Source organism: Microcaecilia unicolor, chromosome 10, assembly GCF_901765095.1.
Source record: "Microcaecilia unicolor chromosome 10, aMicUni1.1, whole genome shotgun sequence".
NCBI classification, from domain to species: Eukaryota; Metazoa; Chordata; class Amphibia; order Gymnophiona; family Siphonopidae; genus Microcaecilia; species Microcaecilia unicolor.
In genome coordinates this window covers 60836722-60861617 of record NC_044040.1, presented here as the reverse complement: position 1 = coordinate 60861617, position 24896 = coordinate 60836722, and the positions used below count along the sequence as shown (strand labels likewise).

The following is a 24896-nucleotide window of genomic DNA, read 5'->3' as shown; positions in this document are numbered from 1 at the left end:
GCACAGAGTTATTACTCGTTCTTCTGCTGCTTATCTGCAGCGGATCCGCGCGCTGCTAGGGCTGTATGCTGCTGCGACTGCTTCCTTTGCGCTGGCCCCACAGAGGAAGCAGTCGCAGCAGCATACAGCCCTAGCAGCACGCGGATCCGCTGCAGATAAGCAGCAGAAGAACGAGTAACAACTCTGTGCCAGAAAGATGATGACAACGGAGCGGAGGGCAGCAGCGTAGCGGCAGGACGGACCTGATGCTGTGCAGCTTTCCTGTACAGGTAGACTGCGGCGCTGCCCGAAGGGGAGGGAGGGCCCGAGGGAAAGAAGGCCTGCAGCCAGCATGTCAGTGAGTGGGGGCTGGGGAAAGGGAGGGAAAAAAAATCTGCAGCATGCTGGTGGGTGGTAGGTTTGTTTTGTGTGTGTGTGTGTGTGTGTGTGTGTGCGTGCTGGTGGTGGTGGGGGGGGGGGGGGTCAGGGAGAGACAGGAGCACTGTTGGGATGAGGGAGTGAGACAGGTAGTGGGAGGGACGGAGAGATGCTGCAAGGGAAAAGAGAGGGAGAATGGTTGGATATGAGTGGGATGGGGAGAGGGAGGGAAAGGGCATGAGAGAAAAAAACGTGTTGGACATGAAAGTGGAAGGGAGGGAGAGATGAGAGGGGAAATGTTGAACATGGCATTGAGGTGAGGGAAAGGAAGGATGGAGAGATGGGGGGGGGGGGGGAATAGAGAGATGTTAAACCAGGGGCTCAAGGCAGGGAGAGGGAGAAAAGTTGGACATGAAGAAGGTGGAGAAGAGGAGAGGAAAGGAGAGATGCACAAGAGGGGAGGGGAGAAAGAGGGAAGATGGATCCAGGGAGAGAAGATAGACAATGGATGGTAGGGAAGAGAAAGGGAAAATGCTGGACAATGGGGGAGGGGAGAGAGATGGGACAGGAAGATGCTGGTGGTGGGAGGTAAAAGGTATAGGGAAATAGGCTATGAGGGTGAGGAGGGTAGAAAGAGGGAACAGATGCTTGGCTGGGTGGGGGGGAAGAGAGAACATTTTGTGCCCACCCACATTGTGCTCAGGCCCAACCAAAATTGGCTGTCTGGCTACGCACTGGAGTACGCCTTACATTATCTCCCACCTGCCTCCTAGGGATAAAACCCGCTTGGTACACATGTACCAATTTCGGAAGTACCTGTGCCAACCTGTTAGCTAGACCTTAGCCACTATTTTAGCACCAACATTCAATAAGGAGATGGGCCTATAAGATCCACACAGTGCCGGATCCTTCCCAGGTTTAGGCAGTACCACCATCCCCGCTTTCAGCATAGACTCCGGAAGTTTTTTTCCCTCTAGCACACCATTACTCACTCTTACAAACAAATCCCCCACTTCTCCCACAAAACTCTTATAAAACTTGGCCGAGTACCCATCTAATCCCGGTGTTTTCCCATTAGCCAGCCGCCTAATCACCCCTTGAATCTCTCCTAATTGAACAGGTTCAGCTAGATTAGCCCTCTCCCCCTCATCCAGCCCTTGTAATGGAATACGATCCAAGAATTGTACCATATCGTCCTTTGATACATTATCAGCAGATCTATAGAGCTCAGTGTAGTAACTCAAAAAGCAATCCCCTATGTCCCTATCAGTATACTTCCACTCCCCCCCTTCATCCCTTATCCTCTGCACATACGAACGTTCCTTCCGGGCTTTTAGATATCTGGCCAGCAATGAGCTGGACTTGTTCGCAAACTCAAAAAATGTTTGCCTAAGTCATGTTCTCATAAATTCTACCTCCTCCATCTGCAACTGTTTCAATTCCTCTCTTGCTTGTTGAAGCTGGAGTGGCCTAGTGGTTAGGGTGGTGGACTTTGGTCCTGGGGAACTGAGGAACTGAGTTCGATTCCTGGCACAGGCAGCTCCTTGTGACTCTGGGCAAGTCACTTAACCCTCCATTGCCCCATGTAAGCCGCATTGAGCCTGCCATGAGTGGGAAAGCGTGGGGTACAAATAAAAAAAAAAGCTCCCCCCAAATCCTTACTCCCGGATTATGTTTATGTAGCCTTTCAATGTGCATCAACCTCTGTCTCAGCTCCAAAGACCTTTGTCCCCTTTTCCTCTTTCTTCAAGCCCCCCATTTAATCAGCACCCCCCTCACCACTGCCTTCAATGCGTCCCATAATATACCATCAGATACCTCCCCCGTGTCGTTATAGTGCATAAAGTCCTGAATGGTGAGGCTAATATCCTCCCGTACCTGCTCATCCCCCAACAGAGTCTCATTCAATCTCCAGCTTCCCTTACCCACCCCCCACCCCCACCCCTGCTCAATTTAACCCATGTGGGGGCATGATCTGAAATACAAATCGATTCAATCTCCGCCTCCTTCACCCCATGCCAATCATTACGATGAATCCAAACCCCATCTATTCTAGAGTAGCTCTGTGCTGCATGGGAGTAGAAAGTGTAGTTCCTCTGTGTGTAAAAACCTCCAGCAATCCATCACCCCCAACCCCTTCATAAACCGCCCCAATGCTCCCCCCTCCCCTGTCTACTCTGCATCCCTCCCCCCTTCGAGTGATCCAATCTCGCATCTGGTGCCATATTAAAATCTCCCCCCACTTGGCCCCGCACAAAATCCATTAGGTCCTCCCCCAACTTGTTATAAAAGTCCTTCTGATTCCCATTCGGTGCATATACATTAATCAATGTCATTTCTTTTCCCTGTAACCACCCTCTAACCGCTAAACATCTCCCATCCTTATCTCGAAAAAATTGCTTTGAAACAAATCCACAGTTGTGTCGAATCAAAATAGCCACCCCTCCCTTCTTCTTAGGCCCCTCCCCTTGATGTACCAACACTTTCCTATATTGTCTGCGCTGTAACAAATGTGCATCCCTTGGTCTTAAATGCGTTTCCTGCAAAAACGTAATTCCCCACTGCAACCTATTCAATTCTTTAAACACCCTACGCCGTTTCCCTCTATTATTTAATCCATTCACATTCCATGTTCCCAACACCACAAACTCCCCCCTCCCCTCTTGTCTCCCCCGACTCCTCTTCCCCCCTCTCAACCCCTATACTCCCCCTTATCCTCCCATACCCAACCCCATCCTCCCCACCCCCTCCTACCCTTCCCCCTGCCCTGGCCATATGCAGATCAGCCAAGTCCAAGAAAGTGACTCACACACCCCCGGGCTTTACCCACACTTTCAACCATTATATCCATTTCTGCACATCTTTTCCCCCTCAGCCCCACCCTCTCCCCCACTCCCTCAATATGCCCTTACTAAAGGAGCCCCTCACCCTCTCCTTACTCTCTAACCCCCCTCCCATAAATTAAGTCCCAACCAAGTACCACCTTTATCCTCTTTACCATTACCCCACATACCCTCCCACTGTATCTTCCTCTTTATTTCTTACAACTTCCACTCTCCTGCAATCAATATCCACCAAACTCACACCCTTTTCACTCCATTGATAGTCTTTTCTCTGTCATCTTCTGCCATCAGCTTCCGTCCGTCTCCCCTCCTTCACTCTGGAGCCCGTCCCTTTTCCGTAATCTTCTCTCGATCCTCCCCTGGCTCTGGTACTTCCCTGCATCCCAGTGCTCGCAAGGCTGTCCACGCTTCTTCTGGAGTCCGCACCCTGCGCGATTTGCCCTGCACTGTTAACCACACAGCAAAAGGAAAAAGCCAGTGGTATCCTATCCCTTTAGCTTGCATAAATTGGGTGACCTCTCTGAAAGATCTACGCTTTTGCAATGTTGTCCAAGCCAAATCTTGGTACACGGAGAGGGTGGTGGATGCTTGGAATGCCCTCCCGCGGGAGGTGGTGCAGATGAAAACGGTAACGGAATTCAAACATGCGTGGTATATGCATAAAGGAATCCTGTGCAGTAGGAATGGATCTTCAGAAGCTTAGCCAAAATTGGGTGGCGGAGCAGGTGGGGAAAGAGAGGTTGGTGGTTGGGAGGCGAGGATAGTGGAGGGCAGACTTATACGGTCTGTGCCAGAGCCGGTGATGGGAGGCGGGACTGGTGGTTGGGAGGTGGGAAATACTGCTGGGCAGACTTGTACAGTCTGTGCCCTGAAAAAGGCAGGTACAAATCAAGGTAAGGTTTACACATATGAGTTTATCTTGTTGGGCAGACTGGATAGACCATGCAGGTCTTTTTCTGCCGTCATCTACTATGTTACCCCGATTTTACAGTTTTTCCACTTGATCTCCCCCATTTGTTTCGCCTTAGCCAGAATCTTTTCTTTCAAGGGGAAATCTGTGAAACAAACCACAATATCCCTGGGGTTAAAATCCCTGCATGGCCCCGCCACACGATGCGCCCTCTGAATCTGGAATTCCTGTCTGTCACCTTCTCCCTCAGAATGTAGTATGAAAGCACATAGCTCCTTAATTACTACGTCACAATTGGTAAATATGTCAAGATCAGGAATCCCCTTGAAACGCAGATTATTCCTACGAGACCTACTTTCCAGGTCCTCCAATTGATCCTTCAGCCCTTGCCAGTCCTCTTCCTCTTTTTGAGATCTACATTTCCCTTCAGCCACCTGCTGCTTAAGGCTGTCCACTTCCTCCTCCAACTCTCCGACCTGGGAACCCAAATCCCTGAGTTCCGCCTGGAAATCCCTCATGGCCACCTGTATATCTCTCCGGACTCCTGCAAACTCTGCCTTGAGCTCTTGAAACCATTTCTCCATTTCCTTCCCAGCCATTTCTGCCCCCGCCTGGGCTCTCTCCACCACATGCAGTGTTCCTGTGCTGGATCTCACCTCCTCTGCCCCACTTGTGATCATCACCAATTTTCTCACCTCAGAGGCCTGCATTACCTCTCTCACAGTCCCCAGCACCTCAGGCCTGCATGTGTCCTCCTCCTGTACTGTGCCCACAGCTAGCTCTGCTCCCACATGCCACTGGGGCGCCGTCACCTTGGCCCTGCATTCTCCCTCGGACCGCTCCGTCTCTTCTCCTCCCTGGAGCACCGTCGCCGATATCTCCTGCCTGGAGCTCCCATCGCTCGCCGTTACCTCCATGCTGGAACTCCCGCTCTCTGCATCACTCCTTACCGCACGAACCAGACTCCTCTCCGTCACAGCCTCCACCATTTTCTTCTCCCTCCATTCCGCTCCTGCCACCTTGTCCGCCGCTTTTCTTCCCGGCACAGCCGTAAACTTATACTTTTCAAGCCCCTTTCTCGCGGACATGGTTCACGGATGTTTTAAACACTTTTCCCCCCTCGGGGCAGCGTTTTCTCCCAGGATATACGCTCTTTTCTACAACGCCCTGATGGAGCTTCGATCCTAAGCTACCATCACGTCTCGTGACGTCACTTCCTCCTAGAAAGACTTTTTTATGTCATGTACTGCATACATTTTTTACTTTTTCTCTTTCTCCATATGAACATCTTTGTATATTAAGAACATTTTCATTAGCGATTAATGAGTGAATATATTTTTCCTCCCTTATGTAGGATTCTCAACATTAGCTTTGGGGTCCTTTACTAAGGTGCGCTGAAAAATTACCTGTGCTGGTGTAGACACGTGTATTGGACATGCGCAGGTCCATTTTTAAGTGAGCCTGCAAAAAAGGCCTTTCTTTTCTGGTTGAAAATGGATGTGCAGCAAAATAAAAATTGGCACGCATTCATTTTTGGCCTGAAACCTTACCGCCACCCATTGACCTAGAGGTAAAGTCTCACGCGTTAACCGGGTGGTAATGGCCAACGTGCATACTATGCAGATTTTCTGGCATGCTTAATGGACTCGTGTAAAAAATGAAATTACCACCCGGGCCACACGGTAGCTGGGTTGTAGTTCAAAATTGACGCATGTAGGATGCGCATATGTGCCTACGTGTCTTAGTAAAAGGGCCCCTTTGATTCTTGCAATAATATCCTGAAACAAGTAAACATCATCGCATTATATTGCAAGGTCAATGTTCTAGCTCACTCAGCACCTATTCTCTATGTTTTATGAATAACTGGTCAATGTAACACCATAGTTGAATTTGATGAGAAGAATTTTATTTTTATTATTATTATCCCTGTATATTTTTGTTCATTTTTATATTTTTATACCTTCTTTATTTATACAAAAATTCACGCAATTTTTTATTCAACATGTGCGTTTTGTTTATATATGTATGATTTATAATTTCGTTTATGTTTGGATATTTATATACTTTCATTATATTTTTACACTTTTATTGTTAGTATTAAATATTAGATGTTTACATTAGACTTTACATGTTTTGTAGACTCCTGAAGCAGGCGCTCTGGCGCCAAAGCACAGCAGCTGTGTCAAGTCGTTTGGTGTTTTTTCAATAAAGATCCTGAACTTCATATATGTCTCCCTCATTGTTTGGAAAGAGCCAGCTCACCCTACTCCTTCTTTTCACCTGCTCAACTGTAATTAGAACAACTATCCTTGTCCTCAGCTAAAATTTGTTTTCTGGCACAACTTGCCCAGCTGGTTTCATCTAAGAACTATTTTTGGTTCAATAAAGAGTTTTCTCCAGATACAAGGCATGGCAAAGGGAGCGACTGTCACTTTGTCTATTGCATGCCTCATAGGAGCCAACTTTTCAAAATTAATGGGGGTGCTAAGCCCAATGGAAATAACCCTTCCCTGGACAGATACAAGGAATTTTCTCAATATTGGGGGTGCTCAAGCACCCACAGAGTCGGCTCCAATGGCATGCCTGTATATGGCTCAATTTGAGCAGAAATATGTTTATGCCTCACAATTCCTTCAATATATTTTTGAATGGAAGCGTTATATTGATGACGTGTTTTTGATTTGGACGGGGGATAAGTACATAAGTATGGTCATACTGGGACAGACCGAAGGTCCATCAAGCCCAGCATCCTGTTTCCAACAGTGGCCAATTCAGGTCACAAGTACCTGCAAGATCCCACAACAGTACAATACATTTTATGCTGCTTATTCTAGAAATAAGCAGTGGATTTTCCCCAAATCCATTAAAAAATATATCTTTATTATGTCAAGAGTGTCTATGAACTTTTCCTTCAGGAAGCCATCCAATCCTTTTTTAAACCCCGCTAAGCTAACTGCTTTTACTACATTCTCTGGCAACAAAATCCAGAGTTTAATTACACGTTGAGTGAACAAATATTTTCTCCAATTCGTTTTAAATTTACTACTTTGCAACTTCATTGGGTTTCTTCCTTTTTCCCTCTTCCTGGGAGAGATCAGTAGTCATTTGCTCACTGTTATTATTTTTGGAGAGTCTCTCTTCTTTCAGGTTTCTTCGGTGCTTAGGAATGTTTGTGAGCTCCCTTTCTCCATCTGTGTTCTGCATATTAAGTGAACAAATGTTTTCTCTGATTCATTTTAAATTTACTACTTTCTAGGTTCATTGTGTGCCCCCTAGTCCTAGTATTTTTGGAAAGAGTAAAAAAGTGATTCACGTCTACCCATTCCACTCCAGTCATTATATTATAGACTTTTATCATATCTCCCCTCAGCAGTCTTTTCTCTAAGCTGAAGAGCCCTAGCCGCTTTAGCCTTTGGGAAGTCGTCCCATCCCCTTTATTATTTTCATTGCCCTTCTCTGTACCTTTTCTAATTCCACTATATCTTTTTTGAGATGCGGTGATCAGAATTGAACACAATATTCGAGGTGCAGTCGCATCATGGAGCAATACAAAGGCATTAAAACGTCCTCATTATTGTTTTCCATTTCTTTGCTAATAATACCTGACATTCTATTTGCTTTTTTAGTGGCCACCTCACACTGAGTAGAGGGTTTCAATGTATCATCAACGATGACACCTAGATCCCTTTCCCTGTCAGTGACTCCTAATGTGGAACCTTGCATCACATAACTATAATTCGGGTTCCTCTTTCCCACATGCATCACTTTGCACTTGCTCACATTAAATGTCATCTGCCATTTAGATGCCCAGTCTCCCAGTCTCGTAAGGTCCTCTTGTAATTCTTCACAGTCCCCTTGCGATTTAACAACTTTGAATAACTTTGTGTTCTTAGCAAATTTAATTACCTGACTAATTACTCTCATCTCTAGATCATTTATAAACATATTAAAAAGCAGTGGTCCCTGCACAGACCCCTGGGGAACCCCACTATTTAACGCTTCTCCATTGAGAATACTGACCATTTAACCCTACTGTCTGTTTTCTATCTTTTAACCAGTTTTTAATCCACAATAGGACACTACCTACTATCCCATGACTTTCCAATTTCCTCTGGAGTCTTTCATGAGGTACTTTGTCAAATGCCTTTTGAAAATCCAGATATACAATATCGACAGCCTCACCTTTACCCACATGTTTATTCACCCCTTCAAAGAAATGTAATAGATTGGTGAGGCAAGATTTCCGTTCACTAAATCCATGTTGGCTTTGTCTCATTAATCCACGCTTTTGTATATGCTCTGTAATTTTGTTCTTTATAATAGACTCTACCTTTTTGCCCAACACTGATGTCAGGCTCACCAGTCTATAATTTCCCAGATCACCTCTGGAACCTTTTTAAAAAATCGGAATTACATTGGCCACCCTACAATCCTCCGGAACCACGCTTGATTTTAGAGATAAATTACATATTACTAACAATAGTTCAACAAGTTCATTTTTCAATTCTATCAGTACTTGGGGATGAATACCATCCAGTCCAGGAGATTTGCTACTCTTTAATTTGTCAAATTGCGTCATTACATCTTCCAGGTTTATAGAGATTTCATTCACTTTCTCTGACTCCTCAGCTTTGAATACCATTTCTGGCACTGGTATCTCTCCCAAATCTTCCTCGGTGAAGACTGAAGCAAAGAATTCATTTAATCTCTCCGCTATGGCTTTGTCTTCTTTGATTGCCTCTTTTACCCCTCGGTCATCTAGCGGTCCAACCGATTCTTTTGCCGGCTTCTTGCTTTTAATATACCTAAAAAGGTTTTACTATGTGTTTTTGCATCCAATGCAATGTTTTTTTTAAGTCTCTCTTTGCCTTCCTTATCAGCGCTTTGCCATAAGGACTTGCCATTCCTTATGCTGTTTCTTATTATTTTCAGTCAGTTTCTTCTTCCATTTTCTGAAGGATTTTCTTTTAGCTCTACTAGCTTCCTTCACCTCACTTTTTAACCATGCTAGCTATTGTTTGGTCTTCCTTCCTCCTTTTTTAATACATGGAATATATTTGGCCTGGATACCAGGATGGTATTTTTGAACAGCATCCAAGCCTGATGTAAATTTTTGACCTTCGCAGCTGCACCTCTAAGTTTTTCTTTCACTGTTCTTCTCATTTTATCATAGTTTCCTTTTTGAAAGTTAAGCGTTAACATATTGGATTTCCTGTGTGTACTTTCTCGAAAGCTGATATGAAATCTGACTTACTGCTTACAGAATTTTTTACATGGGTTAAAAGTTGTGATCCAAATATTACATTTTCCATGGAGAGAGGAACTACTAATATTCATTTTTTGGATATCAACATTTTTCTTCATTCAGTCACATTTTCTACTTCAGTTTATCACAAATCTATAGACTGTAATAATTATCTTCATTACTGCAGTTTTCATCTGAATCATTTAAGTGATAATTGTCCAACTGGCCAGTTTTTATATCTGCGACATTTATGTACAACTCCTCAGGAATTTATTTTATTTATTTATTGCATTTGTATCCCACATTTTCACACCTCTTTGCAGGCTCAATGTGGCTTACACAGCACCGTAAACGGCGATAACCGATTCTGGTGTGAACAAATACAATGTGTAAACAATATCAAGGTGATATTATGGTAGAATGAGGTTCATCTATGGTAAAGACAATTGGGGAGAATTTATAGAGGGAGAGGAAGAGTTAGGATATGTCCATTAAGGTCTTTGGTTACGTTGTGTCGCAAATGTCCAGGTTTTTTATGTTGGGTCGATGGGGTATGCCCTTCTGAACAGATCTGTTTTTAGTGCTTTCCGGAAGTTCAAGTGGTCAAGTGTAGTTTTTACTGCTTTTGGTAGTGCATTCCACAGTTGTGCGCTCAGGTAGGAAAAGCTGGATGCATAAGTGGATTTGTATTTGAGTCCTTTGCTGCATGGGTGGTGGAGGTTTAGGTATGAGTGGCAGGTCGATGAGGTCTGTCATGTATCCCGATGCCTCGCCGTAAATGATTTTATGAATTGTCATGCAGATTTTGAAAGTGATACGTTCCTTAATTGGAAGCCAGTGCAGTTTTTCTCGGAGTGGTTTGGCGCTGTCAAAACATGTTTTTCCAAATATAAGCCTTGCTGCTATGTTTTGGGTGGTCTGAAGTTTCTTTATAATTTGTTCTTTGCATCCTGCATAGATTACATTACAGTAGTCTGCGTGGCTTAGTGCCATTGACTGTACCAGGTTGAGAAATATTTCCCTCGGGAAGAATGGTTTCACATGTTTTAGTTTCCACATTGAGAGAAGCATTTTCTTTATGGTGACTTTAGCTTGGGTCGCTAGTGAGAGGTTTCGGTCGATTGTTACTCCGAGAATTTTCAGGCTGTCTGAGATAGGGAGGGTGTATCCTGGGGTGTTAATGTTTGTGGGTTTGTATGTGTTGTATTGGGAAAAGAAGATGAAACAATGTGTTTTTTCTGTATTGAGTTTTAGTTGGAATGCGGTTGCCCATGAGTTCATGCTGAGTTTGATTTTATTGGTGATTTCCGCTAAATCATATTTGTAGGGGATGTATAGTGTAACGTCATCAGCGTAAATAAATGGATTAAGGCCTTGGGTGGATAAGGCATTGGCTAGTGGGACCATCATGAGCTTGAAAAGGATCGGTGATAGTGGTGATCCTTGCGGTACACTGCAGTCTGGTTTCCAGGGTGACGATATGTTTGTGCTTGTTTTTACTTGGTATGTTCTGGTGGTTAGAAAGCCCTTGATCCAGTTGAGAGTGTTACCACCAATTCTGAAATAATCTAGGAGTCTTAGCAACATGTAATGGTTAACCATGTCGAACGCACAAGGACATGTCAAATTGAAGGAGAAAGCTTTTGCCTATTGCTATCTCCTGCTTGAATTTAGTTAGGAGAGTAAGTAGTACTGTTTCGGTGCTGTGTTGGAGTCGGAATCCTGATTGTGACTCATGTAGTATACTGAATTTGTTTATGTAGTCGTTGAGTTGTTTGGTCACCAGTCCTTCCATAAGTTTGACTACTAATGGGATAGATGCTACTGGGCGGTAGTTGGTGATATCATTTGTTTTTTTCTTGGTGTCTTTTGGTATTGGGGTGAGCAGGATGTTGCCTTTTTCTTTAGGGAAAATACCCTGCTGAAGCATGAAATTTAAGTGGGATGTGAGATCTGTTATGAAGCGGTGGGGGGCAGATTATATTAGGGAGCTGGGGCAGATGTCCAATTGACAGTGGCTGTTGGAATATCTTTTAATCACCTCAGTAACTGTGTCGGCGCTGAGGAGAGCGAAATATGACCCTGATCAGTCCGCTGGGTATTCACCAGGGGTTGGGTCTAGCCCATTAATGAAATTTTCTATGTCCATGTTGTCCAGAGGTAGGGTTTTGCGTAGATTTATAATTTTTTCATTGAAATATTTAGCAAGGTTGTCTACAGATGGGATGTCATTGTTGGTTGTGATGACTGGCGTTGTGTCTAGTAATTTGTTCACAAGATGGTATAGTTTCTTTGTGTTATTGTGGTCCGGCCCAATTTTAGTTTTGTAATATGACCTTTTGGTCTGTCTTACTGGGTATTTGTATTTCCTTTGTATCTGTTTCCATGCGTTGAGTGTGTGTTTGTCTTTTTTTTTTTCCATGCACGTTCTAGTTTCCTTGATTGTGTTTTTAATTTTTTCAATTCTTTGTTGAACCACGGTATCGAGTTGTGTCTGCGTGAAGTTCTTGTTTGTAGGGGTGCTATTGCATCTAGTATATGTCTGCATCTTTTGTCCCAAGCTGAAAGGTAATAAATGGAGTCCGTTTGTGTTGTCCAATTGTTATTGTATATCTGTTGCCACACAGTATCTGGGTCTATTTGGCCTCTCGTGGTGTGGGTTGTGTGTTCGCATGTGTGGAAAGAACCTTTTTCCGACATTTTAGGGATAGGTTTAATTTATAATGGTCGGTGCATGGTGTTTCTGTCCATCTGGTTTGTGTTATGGTTAGGTTCTGGTCAATGGACAGTTTATATGAGATGAGGTCAAGTGTATGACCCTTCGTGTGGGTTGTTTGAATGCGGCCATGTAAGATCATATAAATGGAGGAAGTCCTTACATTCTCGTGCATTGGTAGAGTTTGGGTCTTCTAGGTGAAGGTTAATGTCTCCTAGTAATAGTAAATTGGAGTTGGATACACATGTATTTGAAAAGAAGTCCATGAAGTCTGCTTGACTTTCATTCCAGTTGCATGGTGGTCTGTAAAACAGGACACAATTTAGGTGGTCGAGCAGGGTATTGTGGTGAATTCTGATTCAGGCTATTTCGAGGTGGGTTGTTATAGATTCTGCAGTGGTTTCAATAGTGAGGTGAGATCGGTATATGAGCGCTATACCCCCTCCTCTCTTTTCTTTTCTGGTCCAGTGAGTGATTTTATATCCTGGAGGACAAAGGTTTAAGATGATAGGGTCCTCTTGGTCATGGATCCAGGTTTCAGTGATGAAAAGAAGATCAAGTTTCGCTGACGTGAGCCAGTCTATTATTATTGTTGTTTTGTTTGTCACGGATCTGGCGTTGACATAGCTGACTTGAATTTTTTGATATGGGTCTTCTGCGGTCGGTGTTATATGGACTTTTGTTAGTTGTGTCTTAGTTTGTGTGGATTTTTTGTAGCCTTTCTTTTCCTTTTGTTGAGGTTGTGCACATGTTGGTGTTCTTCCTTTGTTTTGGTTATTGTCGGTTTGGTGTGGTGTGGTGAGTCTGGTCAGTATTCGGTGATTGTATATTATGAGTATATTGTTGATTTCTTTGAGTGGGGTGGTTAATATTAGATGAATCAAGGATAATGAGTAGATTGCAAGGAACAGTTTGGGCTATTGTGTTTGATGGAATGCATAGTAGGATGTTGTTCTTTGTGATGGAATCTTGTGTTCTGATCTTGTGTTTTTTTGTGTATCTTCGGCTTGTCTAAAGTGTTGTTGGTGTCATTGGTGGTTTTGATGTTTCTTTTATTGATTAGTTATAGATGTATTAGGTATAGATGGTTTACTCATGGTTAGATGCTCAGATTCTCAGATGTACTAGGGCTCAGTGACTCCTCAATTCTTGTGGATGTGATTAGTAGCTGAATTTAGGAGAGATTGTTGCTCCAGGATATAGCAATTCCATAGCTTTAAAAGCTGTGTCGATGATTGGACTGGTTCTGTGTCCTTGTTTGGAGGTAGAAATCTGGAGAGATGTTTGTTGTGCCAGAAGGTCGGGTCGGTGTGTGGTCAACTCCAGGCTTGTACATGCGTGGGTGGGAACATTTAAACAACAAGCATAAGAGATGTCTTCAAGATTCTTGTATAGGAATTATCCACTTGGTGTCATTAAAAAGGCATTATATGCCCAGCATGTTTGGATGTTGTTGAAAGTTCAGGAAACTATTCACCTGCTTTCCAACAACAACGTTCATCCTCCTGCCATTTTAATTTGTCTTGTGTCCTCCTGCAGCAACTTACAGATGGCAATTTCTACAGTTTGCACAGAATCACAGTTGAAGGTGTGATTACCTTGTATTATTCTGCACAAGTTGCACACATACCGGATGAAAAGCCTGCAGTTTAGTGGAGACAGAGGCAGAGTAATCTTGAAAAATAAATATCCTTTTTCCTTCATAGGTAAGCTTGTTTCGCTTAACTTTATATGCTTGCAGGACTCCTTATCTTCTGCGTTTTAGAGGATATTACATTTGCTCTCTCACTAAATATCTGTCCATGTGGAGGCTCATTTTCAAAGCACATAGCCTTATAAAGTTACGTAGGTTACTATGGGGCTCATTTTCAAAAGAGAAAACATTTAAAAAGTGGCATAAAGCAACATATGGACGTTTTTCTCACAAAAACATTCAAATCAGTATTTTCAAAACCTATTTTTAGACGTTTATCTATGAAGTCCATCAGAAATGCGTTCAAATCACAAAGGGGAGTGTCAGGGGTGTTTCAGAAGCGGGATAAGGGCATGCCTAACACTTGGATGTTTTACAGCCATAATGGAACAAAACAAAAATGTTCAGGACTAAAACCAAGACGTTTTGGCCTAGACCTGTTTTCAGAACAAATAAGCCACAAAAAGGTGCCCTAAATGACCAGATGATCACTGGAGGGAATCAGGGGTAACCCCTCAATGGTCACTGACCCCCTCCCACCTCCCAAAAATGAGAATAAAAATATGACTTACCAGCCTCTATGGCAGCTGAAGATGTTAAAGTCAGGTCTATTAGAGAAGCATGCAGATCCCTGGAGTAGTATAGTGGTTGGTGCAGTACACAGTGGGGGACCCAGGTCCCTATCTCCGTCTACCTGTCACACTTATTGTGGAAACATGTGATCCCTCCCAAGGTCACCAAAACCCTACTGTATTCACACATAGGTGCCCCCTTCATCCATAAGGGCTATTGTAGTGGGGGACAGTGGTTTCTGGGTGGATTTTAGAGGGCTCATGGATCAAGATAAGGAGCAAAGGTGAGATGTGTACCTGGGAGCATTTTTATGATGTGCACATAAGTGCCCTCTAGGATGCCCCATTGCTCTCCTGGGATGCCTGGGTGATCAGTCTACTAAAAATGCTGGCTCCTACTACATCCCAATGGCATGAATCTCTACATTTTGCACCTATTCGTTTTTTTTTAATGGACCAAAAAACAAAACGTTCAACTCACAAAACCTTGTTCAAAACAATATTATTGAAAAAAAGACGCTTTTCTTTTTTGAAAATGACCTTCTTTCCTATTTGGATTTTGGATGTTTTGTGCAAAACGTCCAAAATCCGACATATTTATTTATTTAGATTTTGCTCACACCTTTTTCAGTAGTAGCTCAAGGTGAGTTACATTCAGGTACTCTGGATATTTCTCTGTCCCAGGAGAGCTCACAATCTATGTTTGTACCTGAGGCAATGGAGGGTTAAGTAACTTGCCCAAGATCACAAGGAGCAGCTGCGGGATTTGAACCGTCATCAAATCAGCTCAAAAAGGCTATGTAACTGTGTACGCCTATGTGCTTTTGAACATGAGCATCAAAGTATCCAACAATCAGGGAGATGTCAATATTGCCAAGAAAAGCTACAAACTGAATAGATGCCTGGGCGGAAGCCTTACAGCTCTGAGTGTTCTAGCACTCTAAGTCCATCACAAGATCTCATATATACATATTTTTTAATATCATGGTCGGCACTGAAAAACAATATGGTGACCTTTACCTCTGAAAATTGACCCACCTGTTTTCAAGTCCCCTGTCCAAATGGGCTGAAAGGTTTTGGTACTTAGTTGACTTGGAGGGGCATAATCGAACGCGAACGCCCATGTGTAAAAACGTCCATCTCCGGAGACGGCTCTGCGAAGAGACGGAGTGAACCGTAAAATCGAAACGAGATGGCCGTCCATCTTCGGTTTCAATTATACGGTTCGGCCCGCTGAAATCCCATCATTTGTGTCGACTCTAGAAATAGACGACACAAATGGTGAGATCGCTGGACCTAGAGATGGCCGTCCGTGGTTTTCAGCGATAATCGAAACTGCTGCCGGCCATCTCAAAAACGGACCTAATTCAAGCCATTTGGTCGTGGGAGGGGCCAGCATTCGTATTGCACTGGTCCCCCTGAGATGCCTCTATGCCAGCCTCAAATATCATACCTAGCTCCATGACAGCAGTATGCAGGTCCCCGGAGCAATTTTAGTTTAGTTGGTGCTGTGCGGGACCCATGCAGAGAGCAAAAATCGGAAGAAAAAAAACATGCAAGTGCAGTCAGGGACGTCCAAAAAAAAAAACATGCAAGTGCAGTCAGGGACGTCCAAATTAAAACAATAGTAATAGGGGGATTTGAACCAGAGCAATTTTAGTTTAGTTGGTGCTGCGCGGGACCCATGCAGAGAGCAAAAATCGGAAGAAAAAAAAAACATGCAAGTGCAGTCAGGGACGTCCAAAAAAAAAAAAACATGCAAGTGCAGTTAGGGACGTCCAAATTAAAACAATAGTAATAGGGGGATTTGAACCAGAGCAATTTTAGTTTAGTTGGTGCTGCGCGGGACCCATGCAGAGAGCAAAAATCGGAAGAAAAAAAAACATGCAAGTGCAGTCAGGGACGTCCAAAAAAAAAAAAAAACATGCAAGTGCAGTCAGAGAAGTCCAAATTAAAACAATAGTAATAATGGGATTTGAACCAGCCACCTTCTGATTACCAGACCTGTGCTTTAACCACTGCACCACTTATTCAGCTGCAGTGACCTCCTTCCCTTTCCATTAAGTCCCTCCAAGTTTCTGTCAGCCAATCACAGCTCATCCCTCCGGTGGTCATCTGGTCAGTTTGGGCACTTTTTGGAAGCTTGGCCGTGAAAAAAACAGGACCAACTTTGTGTGGACTAAATGCTCGTCGGGGACGTCTTGCTTCTTTCCATTATCAGACGCGGAGGTCCATCTGTTAACCATGCCCCGGAATGCCCCTGTCCCGCCTTCGCTACCGTTCGGCCACGCCCCCGAGAATTTCGCCCGTCCCCATGACGGAAAGCAGTTGGGGCCATCCAAATTCAGCTTTCGATTATACCTGTTTTTGAGACGGACGTCCATCTCCCGATTTGTGTCGGAAGATGGGCGTCCGTCTCTTTCGAAAATAAGCTGGTTGATGCACTCAGGTCCTACGGTGTGAAAATTTGTGTGGGTGATGGCAATTGAGGAAGTAAAATGATCACTACTGTTGTACTGTATTGAAGAAAAGTTTCATTTTGGCTTTTGGCTTTCTTGTATTGACTAATCATCTTTGTAGAAGACAGAAATACATATTTTCATCATATTTATCTCCCCTCTTTTTACTTACCTATATGAGGGACAAAATTGATCCAAAGAAAAACAATACTTAAAAAAGTTTTGTGATTAGTATCAGCCAGTAAATAACAAAAACTGGCAGTTTTAGAAAAGGAACGTACATGTATACATTCCCTTCTAATATCAACACGTATACATGCAACAGCAGTGACAGACGCATATGCATATTTACACTTGCTCCAAAGCAGATATATAGACACACATGTACATTTTCTGGATAATGCATATATACTTTGCATTCTGCAAAAATATGTCTATAAAATTACCTTCAAATTGGGGTGACTTTACAAATCTATATGTAAATGTGCCATCAATTAACTAATGAGGTTGCAATTAAAAAAAAATTGTATTACAATTTGAAGGTGGTTATAAAAACATACGGGATATTAAAGAAGATTTCTCCATGTTATTCCTTACGTAAAGCCCCGAACAAAATGAACACTTTTAAAAACCCTCAACTCCACCCCCAACCCCCAAATGCCTTCTTTATACATGTATAAAAGTATATGTAGGATCTCTCTTTAAATATACATTTGTATTAGTATACGGCAGTAAATTTTGCACAGCTGGCTTTCTACAAGTATAACTAAGTATTAAATGTAGAAAACCTTTCTAAAATTACTCTCATAAGTGGTAAAGAATATTAGTAATACAAATATTTAGGGCTCTGTTTACTAAAAATTAGTGTGTACTAATACTAGAGACACCCATAGGAATATATGGCTGTCTCTAGCATTAGCTCGCACTAAAAATTAGCACGCACTAAAAATGCTAGCGCGTCTTAGTAAACAGGACCCTTAGTATGTTAGCTTGATTCTCAGATATTGCCAGAGACACTTATTTTTATTCTCCAGTTCTAGTGAAGCAATGATGTATATTTTCTACCATAAAAACTACAGTCTTAATACAGGATTTCACAGAACACAACCCCATTTTAGAATATATACTGCATAATGTCAATCCAAGCTAAAATCTATCTTCATATTTCTTATGACATCTGTGTCCTAATCAGTCCTAGAGGTATTTAATGTAGTGATCAGGAGAAAGTCAATAACCTATATTTTGTTACAATTGTGTAGAGAGCAGGTTGTACTGATGGAACAGAGCCCTACTTCCTGGATTTGTGTACACCCTTCTACTGTAAGTTCATGGTGCTACCTTGACCCCTCTTATTGCTGTATTGTACATGGTGTCTTCCCATATTCTCAATATTTCTATAATTGTTCTTTCACACAAAGTGTAGAGCATATTGTGTAGGTCAGTGAAAAAAAATCTATTCTATGTTTAATCTCTTTTACTAGTCAGAACTCAAGAAAAAATAGTCATATCTAAAAGCAAATCTTCAATGAAGTGTCAAGGAACAAATTAGAACAGTAAACAGAACAGATTTTGCATCCTTACTTTTGTATTTTTAATCCATGCTAACCTTCCCCTTCCCCTCCCCTCTCCACATTCAACAGCAGTATGAGGAGCCTGGGCTCTCATGGCTCTCTACTTCATTGCCTCTGATCCCCATAGTTCATTCTATACACCCCCTCCCCAAAGTCAGGAGGACTCTGACATCTAAACTTCTTACCCCACTCAAAGTTCCTCTCTGTGACTCCTTTGCTGACTCTCTTAACTCATGTTATCAAGCCAGAAGAATGGAGAAGTTCAGGAAGCAGCATTCACAGCTACTGAAGAAATGCAAGTCATTATACAATGGAAGATAGGGAATATTCCATATGGGCTGGAACTCAACAGTAGAGGTCAACTTTCCCCTACTCAAAAAACCCAAACTGCAAAAACCACCCATGACTAAAAATACCCATTTTGCTGTATAATTAACAACTGAAATGCATGGCCTTAAACAATATTTATTTATTTTATTTGTTATTTATGTATTTGTTACATTTGTATCCCACATTTTCCTACCTATTTGTAGGCTCAATGTGGCTTACATAGTACTGGAGAGGCCTTTGCAGGCTCCGGTGTGAACAAATACAGGGTGATGTTGTGGTAAGATCAAGTTCATGTGGCACAGCCACATTAGGGAATCGAAGAACGGAAGAGTTGTGTTATGTCCATTACGTGCTTTAGTTTGGTTGTGTTGCAGAGATTAGGCATTTAAGTTGGATTGGTAGGGTATGCCTTTTTAAACAGGTTGGTTTTTAGTGATTTCCGGAAGTTTAGGTGGTCGTACATCATTTTCAAGGCTTTTGGTAATGCATTCCACAGTTGTGTGCTTATGTAGGAAAAACTAGATGCGTAAGTTGTTTTGTATTTAAGTCCTTTGCAGCTTGGGTAGTGCAGATTTAGATAAGATAGTGTTGATTTGGATGTATTTCTTATTGGCAAGTCGACCAAGTCTGTCATGTAACTCGGGGCTTCTCTGTAGATGATTTTGTGAATCAGGGTGCAGATTTTGAAGGAGATGCATTCTTTGATTGGGAGCCAATGTAGTTTTCATGGAGGGGTTTTGCGCTTTCAAATCGCGTTTTACCAAATATAAGCCTAGCTGCCGTGTTTTGAGCGGTCTGAAGTTTCTTTAAGGTTTGTTCTTTACATCCCGCATAAATTCCATTGCAGTAATCTAAGTGGCTTTTTTTTTGTTATATTTGTACCCCACGCTTTCCCACTCATGGCAGGCTCAATGCGGCTTACATGGCGCAATGGAGGGTTAAGTGACTTGCCCAGAGTCACAAGGAGCTGCCTGTGCCTGAAGTGGGAATCGAACTCAGTTCCCCAGGACCAAAGTCCACCACCCTAACCACTAGGCCACTCCTCCACTCCTAGTACCATTGATTGTATCAGGTTGTGAAATGTTTCCCTCTGGAAAAATTGCTTCACGCGTTTGAGTTTCCACATTGAGTGGAACATTGTCTTTGTTTTGGATGCCACTTGGCTCTCTAGTGTTAAGTTACAGTCCATTGTAACGCTGAGGATTTTCAAGCTGTCTGAGATAGGAAGGGTGTGATCTGGGGTGTTGATACTTGTGGGGATGTCCGCGTTGTGTCAGGATGAGAGGATGAGACAATGAGATTTTTCTTTATTGAGTTTTAGTTGAAATGCATTTGCCCATGAATCCATGATGTTCAGGCTGAGCTTGATTTCGTTGATGATTTCTGTCTTTGTAAGGAATGTATATTGTGACATTGTCTGCATATATGAAAGGGTTAAGGCCATGGTTGGATAAGGACTTGGCAAGTGGGGTCATCATTAAGTTGAATAGGATCGGTGATAGCGGTGATCCTTGCGGTACTCCACAGTCTGCTTTCCACGGTGATGATATGCTTGAATTTGATTTTACTTGATATGTTCTTGTGGTTAGGAAGCCCTTGATCCAGTTCAGTATTTTTCCACCAATCTCGAACTTATCTAGTAATCTTATTAATATATTATGGTTTACCATGTCGAATGCACTAGACATGTCGAATTGGAGGAGAAGGATGTTTTTGCCTGTTGCTATTTCCTGCTTGAATTTGGCTAGAAGAGTGAGTAATACTGTTTCCGTGCTGTGGAGGGGGCGAAAGCCTGACTGTGATTCGTGTAATATTGAGAATTTGTTTATGTAATCTGTAAGTTGTTTGGTTACCATGCTTTCCATCAGTTTGACCACCAACGGGATAGATGCTACTGGACGGTTGTTAGTGATTTCGTTTGTTTTTTTTCTTGGTATCTTTTGGTATTGGGGTAACTAGGATATTGCCATTTTCCTTAGGGAAGAGGCCTTGCTGAAGCATACAATTTAGGTGGGATGTGAGGTCTGCTATGAAGCGGTCAGGGGTGGATTTCATTAGGTAGCTGGGACAGGTATCTAGTTTACAGTGAGTGTTGGAAAACCTACTAATCGCCTGGGTAACTGTTTCGACGGTAAGGAGGGCGAAGTTTAACCAGATCCGATCTGCCGGGTAGTCTCCAATGGTTGGGTCCAATTCATTAAGGAAGTTTTCAATGTCGCTGTTGTTCTGAGGTAGCATGTTGCGTAGGTTTACAATTTTTTCATTGAAGTACTTCGCAAATTTATCTGCAGATGGGATGTGTGTATTCGTGGTAGTGACCAAGTTAGTGTCTAGGAGTTTGTTCACGAGTTTGTATAATTTCTTCATGTCTTTGTAATCTGTCCCTATTTTGTTTTTATAATATGCTCTTTTGGCCTGTCTTATTGCATATTTGTATTTTCTTTGTATTTGTTTCCTTGTGTTGAGTGTATGTTCATCTTTTGTTTTATTCCATGCTCGTTCGAGTTTCCTGGTTTGTGTTTTTAACTTTTTCAGTTCATCGTTGAACCATGGTGTCGAGTTATGCTTGCGTGGGTTCTTGTTCGTAAGGGCGCAATTTCATCTAGAATGCTTTTGCATTTTTTGTCCCATTCTATGAGGTAGTATATGGAGTCTGTTTGTGTTGCCCATTCGTTATTGTATATTAGTTGCCAGAATGTTTTCGTGTCTACTTGACCTCTTGTGCTGTAGGATGTGTGTTCTAGTATTCGTTGTATACCCTTCTTCTGCCAATGTAGGGATAAGTTTAGTTTGTAGTGGTCGGTCCAGGGTGTCTCTGTCCATTTCGTATTTGTTATTGTTAGGTTATAGTCTGTTGAGAGTTTGTGTGAGATGAGATCAAGTGTGTGCCCTTTGACGTGGGTTGCTTGTATTTGTGGCCATTTGAGATCGCATAAACGGAGAAATTCCTTACATTCTCGTGCGCTGATAGAGTTCGGGTCTTCTAAGTGAAGTCTCCTAGTACTAGTGTATTAGAGTTGGTTACACATGTGTTGGTCTGGCCTTCGTTACAATTACCTGGAGGTCTGTAAAACAAGACACAATTCAAATGATCGCTTAGGGCTTTGTTGTGGATTCTGATTGAGGCAATTTCAAGTTGAGGTGTTATGGACTCGGCAGTGGTTTCGGTGGTAAAGTAGGACAGATAGATTAGTGCTATGCCTCCGCTTCTCTTTTCTTTTCTGGTCCAGTGTGTGATTTTGTATCCTGGAGGGCACAGGTCTAGGATTATAGGGTCCTTTTGGTCATGGATCCAAGTTTCAGTGAGGAAGAGTAGGTCAAGGTTTTCTGACATGATCCAGTCTGTTAATATTGCTGTTTTATTTACAGCGGATCTGGCGTTGACGTAGCCCACTTGGATTGTTTCGAATGGGTCTTCTGTATTTGGTGTTAAGTGGACTTTTGTTAGTTGTCATTTCTTTGTTCAGGTGAGTTTGTTTGGGCCCTTCTTTCCCTTCTGTTGTGGTTGTTCGCAAGTAAATGTTCTTCCTTTGTTTAGGTTGTCATCAGTTTGGTGAGGTGTGGTGTATTTGATCAATCTATGATGATTGTGTAGTATGGGTATGATGTTGTTTTCTGCAAGTGGGGTGGTTAGTGTTAAGTGGATCAGTGTTAAGGAGTAGATTATTAGATGTAGTTTGAGGGCATTCATTATGGTATATATTTCCTGTGGTTACTATTAAGACCATGTTGCCCCAATCTGCTCTCTTCACAAGCCTGCCTTCTCCGGTTGATCAATGCAGTGCAAAAGGCTCCTTCTCAGGCACGCCCGTCCTGCTGAAGGTGTCTTCAGTTCACTAGCAATTATTGAGTTTTTACTTTGGTTTTTACTGTCAGGCCTTTCAAGCCTTGTCAGTTGTAAAGTCTCAATATCTTGAAATATAATAGGCACTTTACTCACGGTCTGGTGATCGGACACGTTGCCCAGGGCACAGACACTCCACAACCCTGGGAGCTGTGTCTATATTGGAGGTAGACACCAGAGGGGGGGCAGCAGCCTCAGGCTGCTGCTACTGTAAAATTAGGCACCGGAAAAAAACTGGCGCTAACTGCTATGCTGTAAAGAATATGCACTCTTTTTAAAATAACACTTAAGCATGGATCTTGCGTCTAACTTGGGGCACCAGATTTGCACAACGACAGGTACAAGTGCTGGTGCCCAACTTAGGCACACTGACCCGGTATTCTATAACTATGTGCGCAAAGTTTCAGAATGCCTGACACACCCATCCTCCTCCCATGGCTAAGCCTCCTTTCGAGATACAAGCTATGGGAGTTGGGCACACTGCCTTATAGCATAGCGCACAATCGGATGCGTGTGTAAATATTGAGTGCCAATTAACATCAATAATTGGTTGTTAGCACCCAATTATTGATGTCATTGATCTTGTTAAGGAACTGATTTGTGCATACATCTCAGAAGTGCACGCAAATCTGGGTTCCATATATAGAATCTGGGGATATGTCTGCAGAAGTGCTCACAATATATAACAGGCACAACATACTATTCTGAGATAACACTTACAGTCACATCCTGAAACTGAAGCCGCATTGAGGAGCTCAATGGCAGAGGTCTGTTGGTAATCTCTAGTATAGTTCTCAACAGTATATCTAACAGGTTATTCACAATCACGTCTACTTCCTCTAAGACATATTCTTCCTAGGAAAAAAAGAAAAGAACAAGATAGTTAATTAAAACATACTATACTTTGTATACTTTAGAAACTGGATATTTCACTGTATATTTGGTGCACAATTATTGGCTGCAATAGTTATAAGCTATAACAAGACAGGGGATAACTACTGCACTTTGGAAGTCACATTCATCCTGAGAAATTACCAATAACGTTTTAGCTTAGTTAACAAAAGTTTTCTGGAACTCTTAAAAGTAATGACTAAAGATATTCTATGACCCAAAGGTTTCAGAGCATAATAAAGCATCTCCCTCCCCCTACCTTTGTAGGCCAGCTGCTGTTACTTCTTCCTCCTCTTCCTAACTTAATAGACTGGCATCTCCCTGTTCCACTTCACCCTTCAGCATCTTCCTGTCCCTTCCCTCCGGCCCCCTTCCCAATGGTCCAGCATATCTCCTTCTCTCTTCCTTTCCTTCCTCCCATTGTCAGACATCTCTCCCTCACTCCCTTCTGCTCCTGGATCCAACATCTCTCTCTTTCTTCCTTCCCCTCTCCTGAGCAGCATCTTTTCCTCCCTCTCTTCCAACTCCATGTCTGATATCTCTCCCTCTCTTGCTTCCATCCATTGTCCACAATCTTTATCACCCTCTCTTGCACCCTGGGTCCAACATTTCTCCTTTTCTCTTCTCTCCTTTCCTCCCATTGCCTACCAACTCTCTCCTTTGCCACTGGATCCCTCTATCTAGGGTTACCATATGGCTCCAGAAAAAGGAGGACACATTCATCCAGTCCGTGTTTTGCTTCCATTGAAAGCAATGGAAGTAAAACCCAGACTGGCTCAATCTGTCCTCTTTTTTCTGGAGCCATATGGTAACCCTACCTCTATCGCTTCTTCCCTCCCAACATCTCCCCCCCCCATCCCCAGTCTGGCATCTCCTTCTACCCCCAGTCTAAGTTAACAGTGGTAGTGATTCCCATACTCTGCCTACAGCTGACCCAGAAGCATTTTCTCTATTGTGTTCCACCCAGACGGAAACAGAAAAATGCATTTGAGGGGGCAAGGCACAGCAGAGGAAAGGCTTTTGGGTTAGTAGCATGCAGCATATGAGAATTACTGCTGCCACCAGCAACTCTATGATTAAAGATACCTGCTAAGGTAGATTGGGGTAAGGTTGATGCTGGACCATATGGGCCTCCCAGTTTGCTCCTCCCAATGCTGGCCCTGTCAAGGATGCACCACTGTTAGGTGGGCTTGAGACCAAAAAGGGTGGGCCTAGGTCCACCTGGGCCCATCTGTGGTTATGCCCCTGCTCTCTTGAGTTCAAAGCCACCCGAAATTGCTAAAGTTTGAGTCCTGGATCTCACCTCATTAATTAGCACCCACTGTACATGCAGTTTTGCAAAATGTTTTCCTTACAGATCTTAAGGAGTGGAATAAAAGCCTAACAGAGAAGTGGATTGAGAACCACATTGAAATACCATTGCCAGTCCTTTTGATCCTAGGCAAGGTGTTTAACCCCGTCATTG

At 42.8% G+C, this 24896-nt stretch overlaps 1 protein-coding gene across 1 annotated transcript in view; it reads right to left on the bottom strand.

The window, feature by feature from the left end:
* The window catches only part of DOCK4 (dedicator of cytokinesis 4), a 798954-nt gene that overhangs the window by 306454 nt on the left and 467604 nt on the right, over positions 1 to 24896 (bottom strand). The window contains 1 exon segment of the mRNA XM_030215964.1: positions 23261 to 23395. Coding sequence (XP_030071824.1) covers positions 23261 to 23395 — 135 coding nt within the window.